The sequence below is a fragment of the Aethalodelphis obliquidens genome, unplaced genomic scaffold (genome assembly GCF_003676395.1).
Source record: "Aethalodelphis obliquidens isolate GAN/ISIS:26980383/991018 unplaced genomic scaffold, ASM367639v1 scaffold5, whole genome shotgun sequence".
NCBI classification, from domain to species: Eukaryota; Metazoa; Chordata; class Mammalia; order Artiodactyla; family Delphinidae; genus Aethalodelphis; species Aethalodelphis obliquidens.
This window is the reverse complement of record NW_020837949.1, coordinates 28,342,586-28,364,234: the sequence shown is the minus strand read 5'-3', so window position 1 is coordinate 28,364,234 and position 21,649 is coordinate 28,342,586. Positions and strand designations below refer to the sequence as shown.

General features: G+C 38.5%; 1 protein-coding gene across 4 annotated transcripts in view; it reads left to right on the top strand.

Moving 5' to 3' along the window:
• Positions 1-5,933: 5,933 nt before the first annotated feature.
• PTPRZ1 (protein tyrosine phosphatase receptor type Z1) overlaps positions 5,934-21,649 on the top strand; it is a 170,520-nt gene continuing 154,804 nt past the window's right edge. For 2 of the 4 annotated variants that reach the window (XM_027102082.1, XM_027102081.1), the window contains exon 1: positions 5,934-6,356. In XM_027102082.1, the coding sequence (XP_026957883.1) occupies positions 6,299-6,356 (58 nt within the window). In that variant the 5' untranslated portion in view covers positions 5,934-6,298. The remainder of the gene's footprint in view (positions 6,357-21,649) is intronic. The other 2 variants (XM_027102084.1, XM_027102083.1) reach the window with 1 other exon arrangement.

The window sequence follows — 21,649 nt, the reverse complement described above, 5'->3', positions numbered from 1 at the left end:
AAAGAAATCATGGTAGAGACAGGATGGAATTTAAGAGTAAGCTGTAGGACTTGGTGACTGATTAGATGGGGGTGGTGAAGGAGAGGTCAAGGAAACTTCTAAAGTTTTGTGGACTCTAGAAAGTTCTAGCTTAGGAAGAATGATGAGTTTTTAGTTTCGGATACTATGCACTTGCAAGACCATTAGACTGTGATTTTTACACCGTTTAAAGACCTCTATAAATGGAATAAGGAAGGCAGAAACCTAGTGTTAGTGGTTTGAGAGAAATGGGAGGTAAGGAAGTGGAGATAATGATTATAGTCTATTCTTACAAGAAGATTATGAAGGAAGACACAGCCGGTACTATAATTATAATGAGACGTGTGGTCAAGAAAAGATTTTTTTAATGGAAAAATATTTTAATAGCCTAGTGAGAAGAATAAATCAGGAGGGAGAGATTCAAAGAAATGATGGACCATTGGCTCCAGAAGAGTCAGGAGGTTCAAATCAAGCTTGGAAGAATGAGCATTTAGCCAGAAAAGGGAAACCTCATTATCTGGGATTAGAGAAAAGCAGTTCTTTCTACAAGGGATGAGATTTGTTCTGGTCCTAAAATCAGATAGATGGCAGTTATAGAGAGATAATATTTTTGGCTAAAAATAAAGGTGAACATAATGATTTTTAATATTGTCAAAAGTATAATGGATCATCTAGAGTGGCTGTATGTTATTTTTGACTGGAGATAGGCAAGAAACAGCCAAGTGACCATTTATCAGGAATGTTTATGCATTTGAGATAGAACAGCTCATTCCAATGGCCCAGTCCAATGCTGATTCTCTGGTTTGTGGAATTTGTTTTACACACTTGCTTTCTAGTCTAACACTATCCTGGACATTTTTCAAAGTCCTAGAGAGCAGGTAAATATTGATTTTAAATTAAGCTTGTAGGAACACTTTAAATCCCATGCTTGTCTCTGATAGAACAGGGAGAAATGCATTTTCACCTTTAAATGACGAGGAAATGAAAGTAGCAATAAACCTAAATTTGGCCATGTGGATCTCTTTAATGCCATACAAATTTGAGGATACATTCCTCTGGAACTTTTTGAATAATGGAGTTCAGATCACGGTTGTCAGGTGAAAAGAAAATTATGATTATTCTACTATGTTTTATAGTAGAGATGATGGTCATGGGGTGGGGAAAAGGGATCGGCATGTGTAATGACTGTTGAAATATCAGTCATTAGCTTATAACCAGCACAATGTAGAAGAAGAATCGCCTCTCCCATTCTGGTGAACACATTTGTCTTAGTACAACTAACAATTATCTTAATACTACTGACAACTAAGAAGTATTTTACTTCTAAAAAAATAACAATTAATTTCTCAAATTGTAAATATTTAATTAATCCAACCTAATGATTTCTGCTCAAATACATTTGTCAGTGACAATGGATAAAAATAAGCAATAATGTATGTGAACCAAACGGGAACAACATATTACTGTGATAGTATACGAAGTACAGATATTTTACTTTCCCTTTAATTCCATGTTTTATTCAGTGACTCTACAATATTCTGTAGTTTCCTAGCTCTTCCACTGAATTTACGAGTCAAACAGATTCTGCAGACAAAACACCCCCCTTCCACCATCTGCCTCTATCTTTATTCATGTCAGGAACACTTTGGAAATAATTTGCTGAGTAAGGACACATGGGAAACCATGGACATTTCACAACCACAGATGACTAGCCCTGACATCAGACAATTCCCAGACACACAAAAGGGAGATGGTCAGATTTAGCAAATGAAAATACAGGACATCCAGTTAAATTTGGGTTTCAGATAAACAATGAACTTTTAAAAATAGAAATAAGTCCCAAACATTGCATGGGAGTACATTAAAAGTTACTTTGTACTAAAAAAAATTATTTACTATATTCAAAATTATTCATTAAGTTACTTCATTTTAATTCATTAAATTTAGTATTATAATGCACTAACATTATTTTGTACTAAAAATTATTCACCATTTAATCTGAAATTCAAATTTAACTTTGGCATCCTGTATTTTATATGGCAATCCTCTACAATGGCATTTTGTAGTGGTTACGTCTTCCTCTCCTATCTGATACTGAATTCCTTTATGGTAGGAATAGAGTAATTCATACTTGGATGGTCATCACCTAAAGCAATGCATGATACCTAATGGATATGCAATAGAAATATGTTGAATGAATGAGTGAATGTCAAGGATGAATTTTAAGGAATCAATAGAAATAGAGATAGATAGATGATAGAGTTATAGATATAGATATTTACTCTAGTTTATTTTGTTGGCATAGCTCAACAAAATAATGTATTATTGGTACCAGCTAATGGAAGAAATTTTCACATATTCAGGTAGGAGGAAATCATTCTGGCTTACATATGATTTGGCTTGAATGTTATGCTACCTAGAAAAGTCTGTCTTATGGCCGGTCAAACATGCATTATACATCTGCTTTAGCCATTAAAGAAAGAATGCATGTAAAAATCAAAATGGAGTAACTGTGGTTCAGGTATTCAAAATCGAGCCACGTGGCTATTGTGGATGTGGTTTCAGACACGTTCCTGCATCACTGAGAACTTGAATTTTCTGCACTGTATCAAACTCAAAGACACCACCAGCCATTTTCAAAACAATATCTGCTAGCAGCCGCCAGCTGCAGCCTTGTGGTCTCAAGGTCTCCCCTTGTAAATATGCAACCATCTCAGACCCCAACCAATCCCTGCTCAACAAGCACCCTTACTTCTTGCCAGTTCCAATCCCAATTCTGGACAAATAACTTATGTAATTTTGCGGGTTTTGCCTCTAAAAGCCTCCCCCATTTTGTAGTCTGGCAGAACACAGTTCAAGTGCTTCTTGAATCTGTGTCTTCCAGGCTATAGTCCTCAGTCTGGCTCAAATAAAACTCTCTTCTATTCCTTGATATAAATTGTTTATTGCTTATTTGCATTGACATTAAAAAGAGTGAAACCAGAGTTCCAGCCCCACCAGGGTTACCCCTTTGGCAACTGGTATGAGCAACAGCACAGCTGTTTTTCTCTTTCTGGCTACAGCTGTGGCTATGCAATAGATGGAAATGGACACAACCTTCTTCTGCACACGAGAATTCTGGATGTCTGCCTGAAACTTTGGTTATGTTTGAGGAAGCCACAGCTCTGGCTGAAAACTAAAATGAAGACCCACTGGAAGATCCAAATCTTCATTTGAACATTGAGGAATTAAACAAAGAGCTTATGGTGAAAAGTGAAGAACTCTATGACTCTCTCATGAATTGCCACTGGCAGCCTCTAGATAGAGTTCACACTAAAGTCCCAGATGAGACCCCCAAGAAGCAAGATGTTCATTAAGCTATCCAATATCATATTAATTGTATCCTGTTTTGTTATTATTTTTGGGAAAAAAGTATTCTTCCAGGAATGTACTGAACTCTGTATGTAAATACAAATTTCCAGGACTTATATGTGATCGACATGAAACAGCATACTGTAAATAAACTTTACCAGCACACCTACACACAAAATATACCTTGAATATATATTAAATAAATAATATAAATAATATGTATAAATGTATAGAGAATATATCTATTTATACATGAATAAATAGATTGATTGATTCAGCCTGTGAATGGAGGCATGTGATTTTATGGGTTTATAACTTTCAATGGCCAATGTATATTGATCAGGTAACACATCTCAGAAATGGCCATGACCCCCATAAAATTGTATGTAAGTTACAATGTTTTTGATGTTCCCGCCCTTCTGATGGCTTCTCTTCCACACCTGGGCTGTTGCAAGGCCCTATTTTCCAAGGACTGAACCTCCTAAGCCTCCTATTCCATTGCCCTCCTCAGGACTATTAGATCCACTGATTTGGTCCTGCAAATCAGTTTTCCATTGCTATCACTAAGTCGTGTAGAATTGGTTTCCATCCTGCTCCCCATACAAACTTCAGCAGCAACTTGACTACTCTCTCATGGTGGCTTTTGTACCTTCCCAGGTAAATGACAGTACTTTTAACTGTGAGAATGGCATTAGCAGAAACCACAAGATCTACCTGCCCTTTTTATCAGAGTAACTTTGATTTCAACAGTGCCGTTGTTTCATGATCTAACTCAAAAAACTGACTAGTGGTGTGACTTTGGGGCCAAGTAAGAGGGGAGTTAGGGTAAATTTTGTTACTGTTGGGTTATTCTGGCAGTCTAGTGAGGTAGATTTGATCATCGAGACCTCCTAGAGCACCATACATGCCCCCGAGCAAACCTAGCTTCTAAACAGATAAAGTTCTTGGAAGCGTCTTTTGTGGTTACCTGTTGCTTAGTATTTCAGGTATAAGCTCCTCCACTAGGAAATCAAAGTTCCCAGGGTCTGACCCCACTCAATCTGCTCAAATTTAATTCATGTAGTTTTTATAGCATGAAACATCTGCTGCTTTTCTTCTTGTCTCCAACCCCTTTGACATCAATTGTTTTCCAGCCAGTCCTTCTGGATTAACTACACATCTCTAGGAAAATTTCTCTGCCTACTCTAGTCCATATTAAACACTTTCTCTGACCTTTCAGTGCATTTCTAGTTTATATACACACTTCTTGCTATGCAAGCAAAATTTTTCTTCCAAAGTGGAAACTCACATGAGCAATCATCAATCTTATAAAAGATCATAATTCTTATAAAAATTGCAGCATTTCTATTTTTATTCACAGGAAGAATAAGATCCAGGGTCACTTTCTTAATATTTATATGTATTCCTGAATAAACATTCTATATAGATTTGAAATTTATTACACGACTGTAATCAATTTCTGAAGCAACAGCAAATTGCATCATTAGGTCTGCATATTTAACTTAGTGTTCAGAGGCTGTGGATATTAGGGAGAACTGGTAGTAACACTCAAAATACATTCAGAACCCAATTTTGTATGTGATAAGCTTTCTTTAAAAATTTAAAGCTAAAATACTATTTTTGAGACAAGTACAGGACACAGGAGTACGCACTGTACAGATAACCTACATCAAATGATTGCTGAGAATACAGGGATAATTCCAGAACTTGACTTTCTGTGCCTTAGAGTGGACTCCTGAAAGGCGACAAACGGGGTCTTATGTAAGTATACAAATAGAAAGCACATAGAAACAAGCACGTACAACGCGACATTTCCAGCTCTGAGGCAGTACAAGGCATGTGTTGTATCTCTTTTGTATATCCTGCAATCGAGCGATTAAAAAATCTTCCCTTGCGACTCTGTGCAAGGAGGCACTTGGGTAGTTCGGTGCGCCCAGAAGGACCACGGCAGAGTTGAAAGTTCCTCCCGGCAGCTGTGCACAGCAGGACAATTTGATTGGAGTCTGGGGCAGGGGCAGGGTCTGACTGGTCACAGTCAGGGCCAGAGATTATTGGCAGTCAACTGCCCTGAAGGAAATGTGGTCTGGAACTACTCTGGTGCTTTGGAAAATGGAAAGAAAGTGGAAAGGGGAACCCAGGTTACCCAGGCGACTCCACCACTTTCTGATTGTACACACTTAGCATAGGCGGGCAGGAAAACAATCAAATGAAAAACATTTCCAGGGGTGAACTCCAAAGGTCAATCTCTGGCTGTGCGGGACAATGGGGGTCGGGCCTCCTCTTCCAAAGGGATGAAGGAGTCTTAATGAAGAGACATTTTCTCTACGAAGATTCTAAACCCCAGCGGGTTCCACAAACTCCGGGGCAGCGAAGCTACTAGCAGGGGGCCAGGGGGGAGGGGGGTCCCTCTGTGAGTCGCTACCCCGGGACCCGGCCCCCGAACGGCAGCCGCGCCCCTCCGCCCCCGCGCGCGGCGCAGCCGCCGCGCCGCGCCCCCGCCGAACCGCGGCGCGCACGGCCCGGCCCGAGCGCGCACCCGGCACACAGGCGCCGTGGCGCTCCGAGAGCTCAGACCGCGACCGTTGCGGGTCTGGGAGACCGAGTCCTGCCCGCCCGACATGCGCCTCGGCTAGCGGCTCCCGAGCCCGCGAGCACCAAGCGTCCTCCCCTAGGTTATTTCTGTCCTTTCTCTCTCTCTCTCTCTTCCTCTCTCCCTCTCTCTCTCTCTCCCTCTCTGTCTGTCTGTCTCTCTCTCTCTCTCTCTCTCTCTCTCTCTCTCACACACACACACACACACACACACACGCACACACACACAGCCTCGCACCAGTCTATACACTGGAGGAGAGAACATTTCCTTCGCGTCCCCTCCCTCTCCATTCAGACACGCCGAGGAGCCGCGCGGTGGGAGCCCCCGGATCGTCTGGAAATGCGAATCCTAAAGCGCTTTCTCGCCTGTATTCAGCTCCTCAGTGTTTGCCGCCTGGGTGAGTGTTAAGACCTCGGCGGGGTTTCCCCTGTGGGATCGTTTGGGACACGGGTGGGGGGGATTTCAGAGCTTTCGGTACTTGCTGCCGCGTCGCCGTGTAGCAAGGAGGCAAGAGGGACGGCGGACTGGGGAGCCCACCGTGCTGCGGCGGCACGACGGGGTGTCGGCAGCGTGGGAGAACGCGCCCCCTCCCCACGTCGCACCTCCGCCACAGTTCACCTGCCCGCGGGGATGCTGCTCCCGCGGCCAGGAGAGGGGGGCTTGCCCGTCACGCTTCTTGTACTCGCAGCTCTTCTCCTCTTTGCAAAATGTGGAAAAGAGCCTTTTAGATATACATAAAAAGATAAATACACCCTTGGTGCGGGGCTACGTATTGTATCGCATTCTTGCTGTTTAGTTCATGCTACGGATATTTATGGGCTTGAATGAGGAATACACGTGTCTGATGCGAATTAAACACACACACACACACACACACACACACACACACACGCACACACACGCCCGAAAGGTAGTAACAGGAACAGGCACCAACCTGACTTTTCAGTGTTTTCAGTACTTTTAATTTAGTCATATTCAAGTCTGGGCAGTTACTTTAAAAAAAAGTTTCAATCAGAATTTCTGTCAACATTCTGCCACTGCTGCCAAAGGCAGAGGAGAGCTGCAGGTTGATATAGGTATTCAGGGATTCATCTTTTACCCACCACCTTCCAGGTTACACATGTAATACTGAAACTGTCTTCTGAAAGAGCCAGTTAGAATCTTTACCTGGGATGCAGATTCAACTGTTCAGGGCATTTTCTGGAAGGATTGTAAGACTGGATTTTTGTATTCTATTAAAGAAATGTCTTTTTATCCTTCATGAAGATGTTCTATTACAATGGCATATAATAGGTTTGGAGCCATTAACCCAAAAGTTAGAAAATGTACCTCCGTTTGTGAGCACACATATTTTACTCTTTACAGTTAGAGGATCCTAATAGATTGTTCATAATAAAGTAGATATTAACCTATATTTTTATCCAGTAGATGGTGCTGCTCTTGGCACAGTAACCTTTACAAAAAGAAATCATTTCTGTGTTGTAACTAATGGGCATTGCATTGCTATATGGTGATAATTGCCAATAGCCTGCCAGATATATGCACATAATTTAAATTCTAAAAGCTTTATGAAAGTGCTCAGAGATGGTGTGATGCACATGGTTGACATTTACGACTTGTGAGGAATCTGGTCCTGGTTTTCTCTAAAACCATACAATTGATTCTGGAGAGGGGAAGACATTTTTTAAAAGTACTGTGGTCATCAAATACATACCTGTTGAATTTATGTTTCTGTTATAGATCTGTTTTAATAACAAAGCCAGGTCCTCTGGGTACTTAGATTATTATCTCACTGTAGTATAAAAATAAACCAGAGAATACTGATTTGCATGCCATCTAAACCACATTCCCTGAGTATATTGTGAAGTTTTAAAATTAATATATAATTTGCATGGCATACAATTCATCTTTTTAAATTGTTCAGTTCAGTGGGTTTTAGTATATTCACAAAGTTGTGCAACCATCACCACTATCTAATTATAGGACATTTTAATCACCCCCAAAAGAAACTCCATGAACAGGCATTCCTCATTCTCTCTGACCCTAGCCCTGACAATCACTAATCTACTTTCTTTTTCTATAGATGTGTCTATTGTGAGCATTTATATAAATAGAATTGTATGATACGTAGCCTCTGGTGTCTGGCTTCATTCACGTAGCATAATGTTTTCAAGATTCATCCATGTTGTAGCATGTATCAGTACTTCATTCCTTTTGGGTGGAATGCTATTCCATTTCAATACACCATGTTTTGCAAAGGCTTTTCTCAATAAAGCATTGTTAGTAGCCTGTTGCTTGGGGTTTATAGATTTCAGTTTATTGGACATTTTCTTTAATGTTTTGATGATGTAAAATTTAACTGGAAAGGATTAAATGAATTGTTTAAGAGTATTGCAAGTTTATGTGATGATATTGAATGTGAGCTTGTATTAGAACTCAGAATGTGGGTTTTTTGAGACTGGCAGGTGAATACTTTTGTATCCCTTCCCATTTGAACACAGTTGGCCTTTTACTTTGTTGCCTGCAGACTGACCTTGCTTACCTCAGATGGAATGAATACCTGATCTCAGATAGGACATTTTGAAAAACTGAGGCACATTATCTACCAATGAAAAATTCAGTCTCCACTTCAATTATTTTACTCTCAACATCTACTATTGTATTTGTGAATGTGTTTACTACTCATTCTCAGTGTCTTTGGAGCCAATGAGTTGAGCTGGCACATATAATAGATGCTCAGGAAAGGTCCGCCCACTGAGACTTACTGTGCAGGATGACAGCTCTGATACAATTTGAATGTTAGGCTGCCATCCTTACCATTATCCAGAAACAAGATGTAGAATTCACTAAGGTGTTCATTGTTAGCAATGTCATAATGACTTTATCACTTTTTGTATCCAAAATGTCCTGATGATTTTGAACTGGACATAAGGACCAATTGCTTCTTTCAAGTAACTCTCCAAACACAAAAATCCTCATTCGATTATTTGGAGTGAAACAAATTCTTCCTTTCCACATTACTGCTAGGGATCACTAGAAACTAAAGAGGAACATTATGGGTTTTTGGGGGGAGGGGGTTAAATCTATCTGTGAGTTCATCCATTTGGATCATCATATCAAGATTAGCCTGAAGCCTCAAATGTTTTTGCCAGAATTAGCTAGATCACAGTTCTTAAACTTTAGGGTACGTCAGAGGCACCAGGAGGGCTTGTTAAAGCACAGATTGTGGGGGCCACCCTGAAGAGTTTTGATTCAGTAGTTCTGGGGTGGGGCTGAGAATCTCAGTGTCTAACAAATTCCCAGGATATGCAGATGCTGCTGGTCTAGGCCCACATTTTGACAACTGCTGAGCTAGTTTGACATTTAAATGTCAATAAAGTTTCTGGCTTATTAACAGGATTTTACCATGGACTTGATTTCTGATACCTGACTTAATATTAATTTTAAAAATCACATGAGGAACACAACATTTAGTGTTATTCAGCTGAAGGAGATTCTTAATCAGAGAGGCAGAAAATAAAGCTGACTCCAAGAGAATTCCCTAAGTGAATTTGAACCTTCTCTAAAATAATTGAGAGGTTTTCTGCTAGGTGGAGAACTAATGTAATGACTGTATAACTCTAGTTATTATTTAATTGTGACCCACTGAACAGGTAATGGGAAAATCTGCAGTGGCTTCCTGTAAGGAGGCTTAAGTATGAGTCATAGAGGAGAGGTAGGTGTTTCAAGAGCTTTTAAGGAGGAATAGTTTCTTTCAACTAATGAGAATTCAGGATCCTTTTTTTTTTCTTTTTCTGAATTTTATTTTATTTACTTTTTTATAAGCAGGTTCTTATTAGTTATCCATTTTATACCTATTAGTGTGTATATGTCAATTTCAGGATCTCTGAATTGAGTTACAGTCATGCAAGGTACACTGAACTAATATGTTTAAATATTACTGTTAAATTTGTAATGAATCAAATTCTGAACTTTTAAGTCATGTATTATTGCTTTAAAGGACACATTAACTACAAATTATACCCAATTCCTCTGCAAGAATTAATTGCTTAATTTATCTTGAGTATGGAATCAGTAGAATCCAGTATGTTGTGACTCTCAGCTTGGTCTGTTTACCTTCCGAAGACAAATTGTAACCAGGAATAGAAAATACTCATGCCTTTTTCCCCCAAATAATAACTAGTCTCCATTCAGAAAATTAATTACTTTTGATTTGCAGAATAGGAATTTTCTTTATTTCATCTCTGTCTCCTTTTTATGTAGACTATAGCTGCTTCCACTCAGGGAAGTTTGCCAGGATAAATCATTTCATTGATTAATTCATTTATGCTGTCATGTCTGCATGAGACATTTGGGAACTTGTTGAAAATTTCTTGTGGGAATTTTGCTTCCGGCAAAAATTCAGGTTTTTCTGGAAGCATGCGCTGCATTTCCTCATTCCCCTGACTCCAAGGAGATTTGAGTTTTGTCTAACCTGGCAGCGTTGCTTGACCACTCATTTGCCAACTGTTTAGACTGTAGTATGGAAATGGAACCCCCTCATTCAGGACCAGAGGACCTCAGAGGAAGGCCTTGATTAAGAAGATGAGCTTGTGTTTTGTTTCCATTTACCATCTACTCAGTGCTTGCCAGGTGCAGACCCACTGCTGGGCATTTTATGTACATTTTCTCATTTCATTCTCCCCAAAAGTGTTTCAGATAGGTGTTTCATTTTACACATGTTTCAGCTGAGGGAACTGAGGCACAGAGAAGTTAGATGGCTTACCTAAAATCGCACAGCCTGTTTCAGTCTATGTGTTCCTTCTGACTCTCAAGCCTGAGCCTTTTCCTCCTTTCATTCCTGGGAGATGAATTTGCTGTTTGGAATATGCTAGCTCGTTTCACATGAGATGTGATGCTACATTTCACGTTCCCATTTGCTTTCTTGCAGATATCCATTCATGATTTTTCCCATGTGCTCCCATATTACTTTTTCCCCCTTTTCTTTTTTAAAAAAATTAAGGCATAATTTATCTTTTCTAGTGTACCATCTGGAAAGTTTTGACAAATACATATAGTCAGGTAACAACCACCATGATCCAGATATAGAACATTCCCATCCGTACTGTTTTAACTACTCTTCCGTTACAGGTTTCCTAAGTGCCCAGCATCTGCTAGGCACTAATAATTAAGCAATGCATCAACATACAGAGTCCTAATACTCATGATGCCTGCAATCCAGCTGATCTGAATCATTCCCCACATTGAAACCTCCTTTAAATCTCACTTTGAAGGTGTTTTCTTCTTTTAGAACTAGTTGAAAATAACATTCTTTCCCAAATATCTCTTAATGTGTTAAATATCTTAACTTTTAAATATTTTTAAATGTTTCCCACTTCATCAAGAAGGCCATTGGTAAAAGTCAGAACCAATTTAAACATGACATATGTACGTTACGATTGTGCTTTAACTTTTAGTGTCTTGTTGGGAGTAATTCCTGGCAGCAACCACAGGTTACAGAAGGAAACCAGTTTTTACCTGTGTTTTTAATTCTTCGGAGGCATGTATAACATATGTATAGGAATTAAGGGAAAAATTATTTGATCATATGGCACAGTCTTAAAACACTTATATTTTAGAACTGTGCTGTGCAGTGCCACGGCCACTAGGCATATGTGGCTATTTAATTTCAAATTTATTTAATACATTGATTCAGTTCCTCATTCACACCAGTCATATTTCAAGTGCTCAGTCGGCACATGTGACTAGTGGCTGCTGCATGGGGCAGTGCACACATAGAACATTTATATCACTGGAGAAAGTCTATTAAACAGTGCTGTTTTAGAATCAAAAGCTGATAAAGTATTGATTGATAGTACTGATGAGAACTCAACTCAACTAAAAAGACTCCTAGAGTCATTAAAATTATTTGAAGTATCGATGTATGTTGGTGATTTTTGGCCTGTGTTGTGTCAGCCATACAAAAATCACAGAGATGTTCTGGTGGCCTGAGGTAGAGCAGCAATAGATGAAGAAAGTTAAATGGCCACTTCGTGGCCTTTTAGAGACTGGGGCTGAATGGATGAGATTAGCTCTGGTCCAGGAGTGAGAGCTCCCACAACTCATTTTCTGTACCTGTTCTAGCATTCACTGTGTTGCTTTGCAATGTCTCTGTCTCTCTCCCCAATTAGACAAGTTCCTTGAGGGCAAAGACTGTATTTCATTCAACCTTGGACTTAGCATTCTTGGACTTAGCACCTGTAGTAGGTGCTTAATAAATCTTTAATACAGTACTGTGAAGATTCTTAGATAGCAGTAGGTTTTTGCTGTTGCGATCAGCCAGTTTATTCTGGCCTTTCCTTCTTTTGATTCTAATCTCAATTCGAGAGTTCGGTCACCATTGACCTCTAGCCATCCATCTTTAATGCCACTTCTGGCACCAGACCTTTGCTTTCTTTGATTCTCCCAGAAATGCACTTAAGCATCACCTAGATCCTATCTGTGCATGAAAAATATAGTCCCCATGATAGCTACTGCATATGTAGTGGCAGGAGCAGTTTTGAGTGAACATTTTAATTCTAGTTGAGTTGGCAGCCATGAAGCTCGGATATGTCCCGGGGGCAGGGCATTAAGCCAGTGTGTATATAAGTGCACGTGCACATGCAAGCATGCTTCCCTGTTAGGGAGAAGAGGGCGGTGGGCGTGGGGGATGGTCAGTAATGATAAATGAAGTATCTTGATACCACGAAGACAGCATTTTTAGTCAATCAGAAGCCATCATGTTAGATTAAGTGCTCTGTAGTCAAGCTGGCCGTAAGAGGTAGTGGCCCAAGTCAGTTCCGGAAAGCAGATAAATGACAGGAAGTGCAGTTACATTATGTGGATATTCATGCTTTTGGAATTTGTCTGAAGTTTTATCATTAATCTCAGAGATGAGGTACTGCATGTGGCTCAGCCCTGCCCATAGCGGATGTTCAGCAAATATTTGAATTTAATTAAATTCAGATGGAACAGGGCAGGGGATGAGTTAGAAATTTTCACAGGAGTTAAAAACAGAAACAAGATTTGCTCTTCGATTAGGATCTTTGCTTTATTTTCTTCTCACTTACCTTCCTTTCTTTTATTGGTTTCTATTTCCTTTTCACCTCACTTCCTTTAATCACGAGTTTAAGATTTTAAAAATATTCAAAATTGCTCAGCATTGTGATGAAGATTATGATAGGAAGAAGACTGACACTATTTGATACCATTATTTTAAAATATTTTTTATGTGTTAATATAATTTGGGGAGCTTTGTAGTTAACATAATTTTAAAAGTATGTGTTAACATATCTTTCTGCCTAAAAATTCTAATGTGTTAAAATGGGCAGATTATCTTTTTTTTTTTTTTTTTTTTTGCTTCTGATACTTATGTAGATATTAGAGTAAATGTGATTATTCAGAGTCCTGGTTAATGTGAACTTTCTGGTTTCATTCAATAAGCATGCATTAATTTATGTACACATTGACAAAAGATATATTTTTTACAAATTCCTTGGAAATATAGTCTTTATACATTCAGAAAGAATAATTTATTAATTAGCAAGAAAGAAGGATTTTCTGTTAAAATATTCATAACAATGTCCACAGGTACCTTCCTATTCTTGCAGCATCATTCTATCCTTTTTCTCTGTCTTCCCCATCTACTCCATAATTTTTCTGTTCTTTCACTGTCACTGACTGACTGCTTATTTCTTGATGTCTAGAGCTCTAACATATTTACTTAAAGATGGGTCTTGATACTAGGCCTTTCCTCTGAACTGGTTAACTCAGTACCTTGAGTAGGAATAAAAGAAAATGTTGCTGTTTAAAATGACCTCTTTTTGCAGAGATCCTGGTCACCACCAGAGTCCTGCTTGTGTGCTTGGAATAACAGAATGCTGGCCAGATATAAGGAACTTTCTGGGTTTTCTCAAAGTTTTCAGTCACCTGGTCATCAGATTAAAAATATTCCTGTAATGATGTTTTTGCCTTTGCATTTTGACACATTTTCTTGAATAGGGTAATAAGGGTGGCATCTCACCTGGCACACAGAATTGTGCAGAATCTTGGTCTGCCCACTGGTGTGTTCTGCACACGTGATATCCTTGTCATGTTTGTTTCAGTGTGAAATTAGGTTGATAACCATTGATCTCGGTCAGTGGTTCTCAATCCTGGCTGCACTTTAAAATTATCTAGTGTTGTGGATTGAATGTTTGTATCCGCCCAGCATTCCTATGTTGAAGTCCTAACCCCCAATGTGATGGTACTTAGAGGTGGGACCTTGGGGAGGTAATTAGTTTTAGATGAAATCATGAAAGTGGAATCCCCTTGATGGGATTAATGTCCTTATAAGAAGAGAAGGAGAGACCAGAACTCTATTTCTTTCTTTTCTGATGTGAAAACACAGAGGGAAGGCAGATGTCTGTAAGCCAGGAAGAGTGTTTTCTCCAGGAACCAAATCTGCTAGCCCCTGGATCTTGGACTTCTCAGTCTCTAAAACTGTGAGAATAAATGTTTAAGCCATCCAGTCTATGGTATTGTTTTTATAGCAGCCTGAGTTGACTATATACCAGGGGAAATTTTAAAACATACTGATGTCTGGGCCCTACCCTGGATCAAGTACATGTGTGGGTGTGGGCCCCAGACGTGAACATTTTCTTAAAACTCCCCAGGTGATTACAGAGTACAGCCACCATTTAAAACAACAGATCTAGGTCAACCTTGTGATACTACTAATCTTAGTTCATTTTTCTTAAGGTAGATATATTGGCAAGTTTCATGCCATTCTAAAACAAAGCTAGTACCACAGGACAAAGGCCCTGGAAAACTTCCCATCCCTCTCTCCTCTTCTTAAGGCAGTTTCAGTTTCAGGGTAACCCTAGAAGGAGGAGTATGGACTATAATGGTTGACCTCATAGTCTTTGAAAGCCAGAGGAACTTCAGGAGGCCAGACAGTCTTGGAGTTGGTCCAAAGATTCAAGTCTATCAGCAGATGGGAGGATTACTGAACCACTCTGAGATGGGAGACACAAGTGCATTTATCAGGACATGGGCACATAATATCTTTTGTTTTGTCAACGATACATATTCTTACTGTTCCCTTGTCTTGTTTATTTTCTTTCTCCATGCATAATTTGTTCTAGTCATAGTTATTATTTTCTGTTATGTAGTAGATACAAGATTTAGCTGTATTTTTTCATTTCAGCAATTTATTGTGTGTGTGTGTGTTTAAAATTACATTTTCATTATTGACCAGGTGTTGGCTATTTGTTTTTACTGTATTTGAAAAGCACTAATAGCTCCGCTTAAAAGTTAACAAAGAACTTTTTTAGATGGCCCAAACAACTATTTTAATATTCTTAATCATTAAATAGTGAGAACACAAGCACACAATTCACTGACTCTTTATTGAGCACCTTGTTTGTGATAAGTATTCTCCTAGAGAGAATATTCCTCTAGTGGTCTGCTAAGCCTTTGCAAGAGAGAAAGATCCATACATAAGTAGCTCTCATACATGGCAGAGTTTGCAGAATATGAAAGCGTGAGTTGTGAGTAGGCTAAATTCACCTCTGGGAACATTTCTAAGAGGAGATGGGTTGGATGGAGCCCCTGGATGGAGGAGGGTAGGTCTTCAAGGGCCACTGTTGAGGGGAAGGGTATTAGTGGCAAAAAAGATGGCATACACAGAAGCAAGGAATAAGATTGAGAGTGTGGTGTTTAGAGGGAGGAAAAAAATTAGGAGGGGTTTGTATTAGTGGAAAAGTTTCAAATAGTAGGTAGGATTTCCAATGGCTAATTGAAGGGTTTGGAGTTTGGAATTTATCCAGTATATTGTGGAGAGCTAGTGGAGGGTTTCGAGCCGTGGAATGATCTCTTTACTTTAGGAAGGTAACTCCAGTATATCAGAGTGTAGGATGGATTGGAGCAGAGTGAGACTGGGAATCAGGAAGCTCAGTTAAAAGGCTATTACACTGTGTCAAAGTGGAAATTTGATAGATCATTTGGAGGTATAATAATACCATCCTCTTTAAATAGTACTTTAATGTTTAAAAGTATTTTCAAATACATTGCCTCATATGATATAAATGTAATTAGTATAATTGCTAGGACTTGGTGCCATTCTCTGGAGAGTGAGTCATTGGTGGTCCTCAAGGGAACGTCCTCCCTGGGAAGATGAAGATGTAACAAGGACTGTATAGAGTCAGAGAAATATCCAGGAAGGAAAAGTGGAGGCAGCAAATACATACAGAATTTGATCATTAGAAGGGAAGAAAAGAAGGAAGGTAGCATGAAGACTGCTTATGTATTGAATGGTAGGACTCCAAATTTGTTACCTCAAGACATAGGAATTGACGGTAAACATTTCCTCTGAACTGATTAACTCAGTGCCTTGAGAAGTAACAAGAAGAAATGGTGCTGCTTATAATGATCTATCTTTTTTGATTTTAGTAGAGATCGTAGTCACAACTCTTAAAAAAAAGCTTTTCTGTTTTCTTAAGAATAGGAAGGATTTGAGTATATTCACAGTGTCGGGTTAATTTTATCAAGTCTTATCAAAGCTCTTTACTTCATTCACCTTGAAAATCCTTGTATTTGTCTTTTTAAAAATGAGCACAGGTATATTGGACATTTCAGTCAGCTGTCTGCCAATAAGTCGGCTTTCTTAATATCCATGATTTCAGATTGCTTGAAGGCCGTCACATTCCTACCACATAAGCTAATATCTTTGTATATTGCTTGCAGCTTGTGTTTTACATAAAAACAGTGCAATGGAAGATGATCCATAGAATAGGCTTCCCAGAATTTGTTTTAAAATTGACTTTAGCAAGTTTTTTCTTTTAATTCATGAAAAATACAATAGGATTTTATCTACTGTTTGTCTCTTAAGATATATTAAGGATGCACAAAGTTGTAAATTAATGAATCATTAAGTTTCCGAAAGGGATAACGTGGCAGCTGTCAAGGATAGAAATATAAGCATATTTTCTTGTGTAATGAAGAAACATAGCTATATTATGCTATATGAGTTGGATGCAAGACTTTTGTATTTAAGAAGTATGACTGAATGAATTCTTCATGAGTAACACTTGGTTATGGTCAAGTTTCCTTGGATGGTTTTCAGAATGGGGAAATAACATGTAATATGCATATATAGAAAATATATTTATATAAGTACTCTATATATAAATATATGTGATATGCATATATTATATATTGTGTAGATATGCATATATGTACACAATAAATAAATAAGTATACATATATATATATATCCATGTATTCCTGCTTCGCAAAACTGATATTGCCTTATTTTGAGCATTAAAAGATTACATCCTATGGGAAAATCATTAAGCTTAATGATGGGAATTGTCCTGGATATTTTCAGCCTGACTTTTCCTGCCTCCAGCATAAAGAAAGGAGAGGAAGAAGGTCTGCCTTTTCCTGTGACCTGAATACAGTGCTGTTCTTCACCAAAGGGCTTGAGTCCGGTTGAGATCAATGGAACTCGTTTTACCAGGTCCTCATTGAACAGCCACTGTGTGCTTATCACTGTGCTTGACTTTAATAGTTTTTCTCTTTGAGGAGTTCATCTGGTTACAGATGTAAAATGAACCCTGGTGAGAGCATACCAGAATAGAGAATAATGAAATACATGTTAGATTGTATAAATCAGATTTTAAGTCTGTGGAAAGTCATAGAAAAAGAGACAAAATGAAGATGTGAATTCATTTTAAAAAATGTCTCTGTGAGCATATGAGCAGCAGTTCTTCTTTTTGAACGTGGAGTGTTTACTTTTCATTCAGTAATTTAAGCATCGTTTGTGTCCTCTTCCATATTCTACCCTACCACATTCAAAATGATAGTGTAAGTAGCAAAATATATGGACAAAATGTGCAGGTTAAAGCACTCTTCTTGTATGTTCTGTTTAACATGCACTTACTGCTGAGAAAATGCCACATAATTTCCATAGTTAAGTCTGTCCCAATTTGAGGCTAAATTTTTGGTGGTGGCAGCTGCTATTTTGTGACAAAGGTAAACTCTTGGTGCTAAAATTTCAAAGAATGAGTTGATATGCATATGATTCTTGCTAAAAGTCTATCAGAATGGGGCAAGAATTTTGGACATAGATAGCAATGCCGTCTGCAAAACGGGTTCCTGGAAAGAAGCACAAAGAATGAAATCATTTTTAATTAGCCAGTATGGCTAGTACATATTGCCCTTAAATCCTTTACAATACAGCACAATCTGGGCATCATCCATCTCACAAGAGAATATCCCATAATGCTTCTCTCTTGCCTGTGATTGCAACTTATTTTCTTCCTAACTTTTCATTGTATTTTAGCTATTTAGTATTCTTGGCAGAAGTCAGGAACACACAAGATGCTTCTTTGTTCCTCAATAATGTGTTCAGAATTTTACACCAACCCCTCCACCCCCTCCCAAAACAATTAAACATCCGTATGGAAGTATTCCTGTTCTCTACTGGCGGGAGCTTTTCAAGGTGGCTGGTTTCTCCTCTCCCCACTCTCCTCGCCCCCCCACATCTCCACATTTTAAAATTAGAATTTTACAGTGTCTATTTGAAAAAATAAAACAACTGTTAGTTTTTACAAACATGATGAGAGATTAAGTTATATTAGACACAATGGCATTCAGGCAAGTGAAGATAAGAAAACACTTAGCCAAATAATCTCTCTGCTAATGATAACGGCATATAAACCCTTTCACTGTGAGATGGGTTGGGTCTTCTCTGAATACTGGCAGAGAACGTGTACTTCCACGTAGTGAGTTTTCCCTTTTAAATACATGGGGAGTGCTGACTTTTTTCGATGTGAGGCTTTGACACTGTAGTACACAGTCTGCTGGAGATTTGTTTGGGTGATTGCATTACTGGAGAAAACTCACTGAAAGTAGGTCATCAAGAAAAGATTGATATAGACTTTTCTGTGTGGAAGTAATTATGCTTGTTTATTGCATTGTGCTACATTCTGCTACATATGCCAGACTATGCAAGTGCCAATGAGAAAATATGTTCACATAATCTCACTTAGGATTTGTAGCCTGGAGTTTAAGTTGCCACTGATTAAACTTCTCAGGATTCTTATACGGTATCCAATAATAAAGAGTGAAAAGTTCTTTGCATATTGCATATTTTCTTGCTCCATCACTTATAAATCCCAAACACATATTAGTTGGTCAAAACACATCTGGAACGTTCCACTATATTAAATCTCTCTCTCAGGCACGCACACACACACACACACACACACACACACACACGAGCCATGAAAATAGCAACAAATGCATCTCCTATTAATTTAGGAAATCCTTACCAACGTGCTCTCTTGCCAAAATGTATACAGTTCAATAAGCACACTATAGTCATTACTTACTTAACATAAATCATTGCTTTGTTGAAGGCCAATGTTAAAAAGGCCTTTTGCAAGTTTGTAGAATGGATACTGGCATGCTTGTAGGGACTTGAATCTTAGGAGAAAGATTTTCCTTTTAACAGACTGTGTTTCTGTAATTCTCAGAAAGAAATTCTCCTGAATCTGACTTCAGTGATGAAACACAATACGGGAATGAGGGTCTCCATCACTGGAAACCATTGAGGAAATAATAGATCAAATTTTGAGTCGCTCCTACTCATTTTTGGGAAGGACCCATAGGTTCATGTAACTCCTGACGTCATATGATGTCCTTACCAGGGCATGCAAGGTGCTTCAAAACCTGAATTCAGCCTACCTGTCCAGCTTGTCCTGAACTTCCTCACCTGTTCTCCTTCATTTTGGCTCATGTTTTTCCTTTTTCTTTGGTGACTTGTACCCCCTTGCATTCCTAGTTATCTTTCATCTCCTCTGTGAAGCCTTCTCTGACACATTACTGTTCTCAACCAGACAGGGGAACACATCACTCATACTGTATTTCAGTTGTTTCCATAGCTCCCTGCCTTGAAGGAGTCTGGTCTCAAGACTCTAAAGACCCCTGGCCCGTATAGTAGGTGCTCAGTAAATACTTGTGGCATAACTCATTGAGTGAAATTCCTTCCAAAGCAGTCACTCTAAAAACAGAAAATACAACAGAATCCGTCTAGTCAAATGGAAGTATTGCCACCACCTCAACTCATTCAGTGCACTCCTCGGCAGGGCAAGAAACTTGGGATCACATTCCCAGCATTCAGAATTAGAATTCAATTCACCCTCAAATTCACTCAATCCCTCTTATTTAAAAAAAAAAACAAAACAAAACCAAAACTAAAAGTAGGTCAATCAAATCACATTCTCGTTTTAACAGGTCCAAGAGTCTATATAGATTTTGAACTGAACTGGCAAACGATCATGGACAACTTCCTAAGGGCTTTTTACTCTTGGCATTCAGACTTTTAAGAAAGAAAATTAAGTGATTGGAATAGAGTACAATAGTGAATGCAGAAGAAGGGAAAAAAGATGACTGTGGCCAGAAACAGGACAGAAAGAGAACTATAAGTTTCTTTATTCTAAGTAGCGGTGGGAGAATCTACTTGTTGGCCTGCACAGCGGATGCACCATTTCTATGGCTAAGTTTTCCCTGTATTTCCTGTCAAGCTAGGGTTTTCATGAAACAAAAAGATACCGGATCCCTCTCGCTAACACCTCCTCATCCCTCCAACACCCCAGGCAGTTCCAGCCAAAAGCATTTCTCTCAGTTCTTTTTATCTTTTTTTTTTTTTAAACCAAGAACAAGATCTGAGATATGTGAGATCCTGTCTGATTCAAGCATGGAGAAAACACTGTATATTTTACAGCCACTGGTTACCTGTTGCTGTCAATAGCTGTATTGTCAGCATTTTATCATGGCTCCAGTGCTTTAAAATTTTTGAGCAGCCTAAGTTTTAGATTTGTAGAGTTAAAGCTGTTTTTCTTGGAAAAGAAAAGCCAGTATTCTTGATACCTGAAAGTCTTTAAAAATGTGAGAATAGCAGAATTATGCCTGGCCCTGCTCGAGGGGCTATGAGGGACATTCTAAAACTACATTTTGTGACAAGAATCAGAGTATCTTTTCTTTGGGCTGCTGACCTTGTTTACAACATAGCTGGAGAGTCTGCAAGAAGACATGGAAACACAAAGAGATTATAAAAAAAACAGATGGCTAAAAACAAAAGTCTGTCGAGACGGGGCAAATGTTTAGTGAAATACTGTAGACGTTAGTGTTCTGCTCAATAAAAATAGTTTAAATATGTATGAGGCTAACAGGCACATAGAAATTATTTGCAGGGTTCTTTAACTTCCCAATTGCAAACAGCAATGATAAGAAAATCTAATTCAGGAAAACTTATCCTGGTTAGAGTAGGACAAAGGACCCACTAAGATACATAATCACTTATACTGAAAAATAGTCGTTAGTTTCAACTTAGGGTGAATTGTACTAATATTGAATAATAGACGATTTAAGAGATTATTTCAAAATGTATGTTTTACTGTGTCCAGGATAAAATGTAATCATTAAAATTTAAGAAATACAAAATTAAGAGAAAACAATGTCTGAGGAAAATAATTACAATATTCAGATGTTTAATTAAAAGACCCTGAAAAAAACAGAGGACTTGTTTAAATAAATAGTGATGCTTGATAGAATATTAACTAGGTTATTAGAAGTTTAAAAAGCTATTATTATATAATAGCTGGAAGCAGCAGTATTTGATCTGAT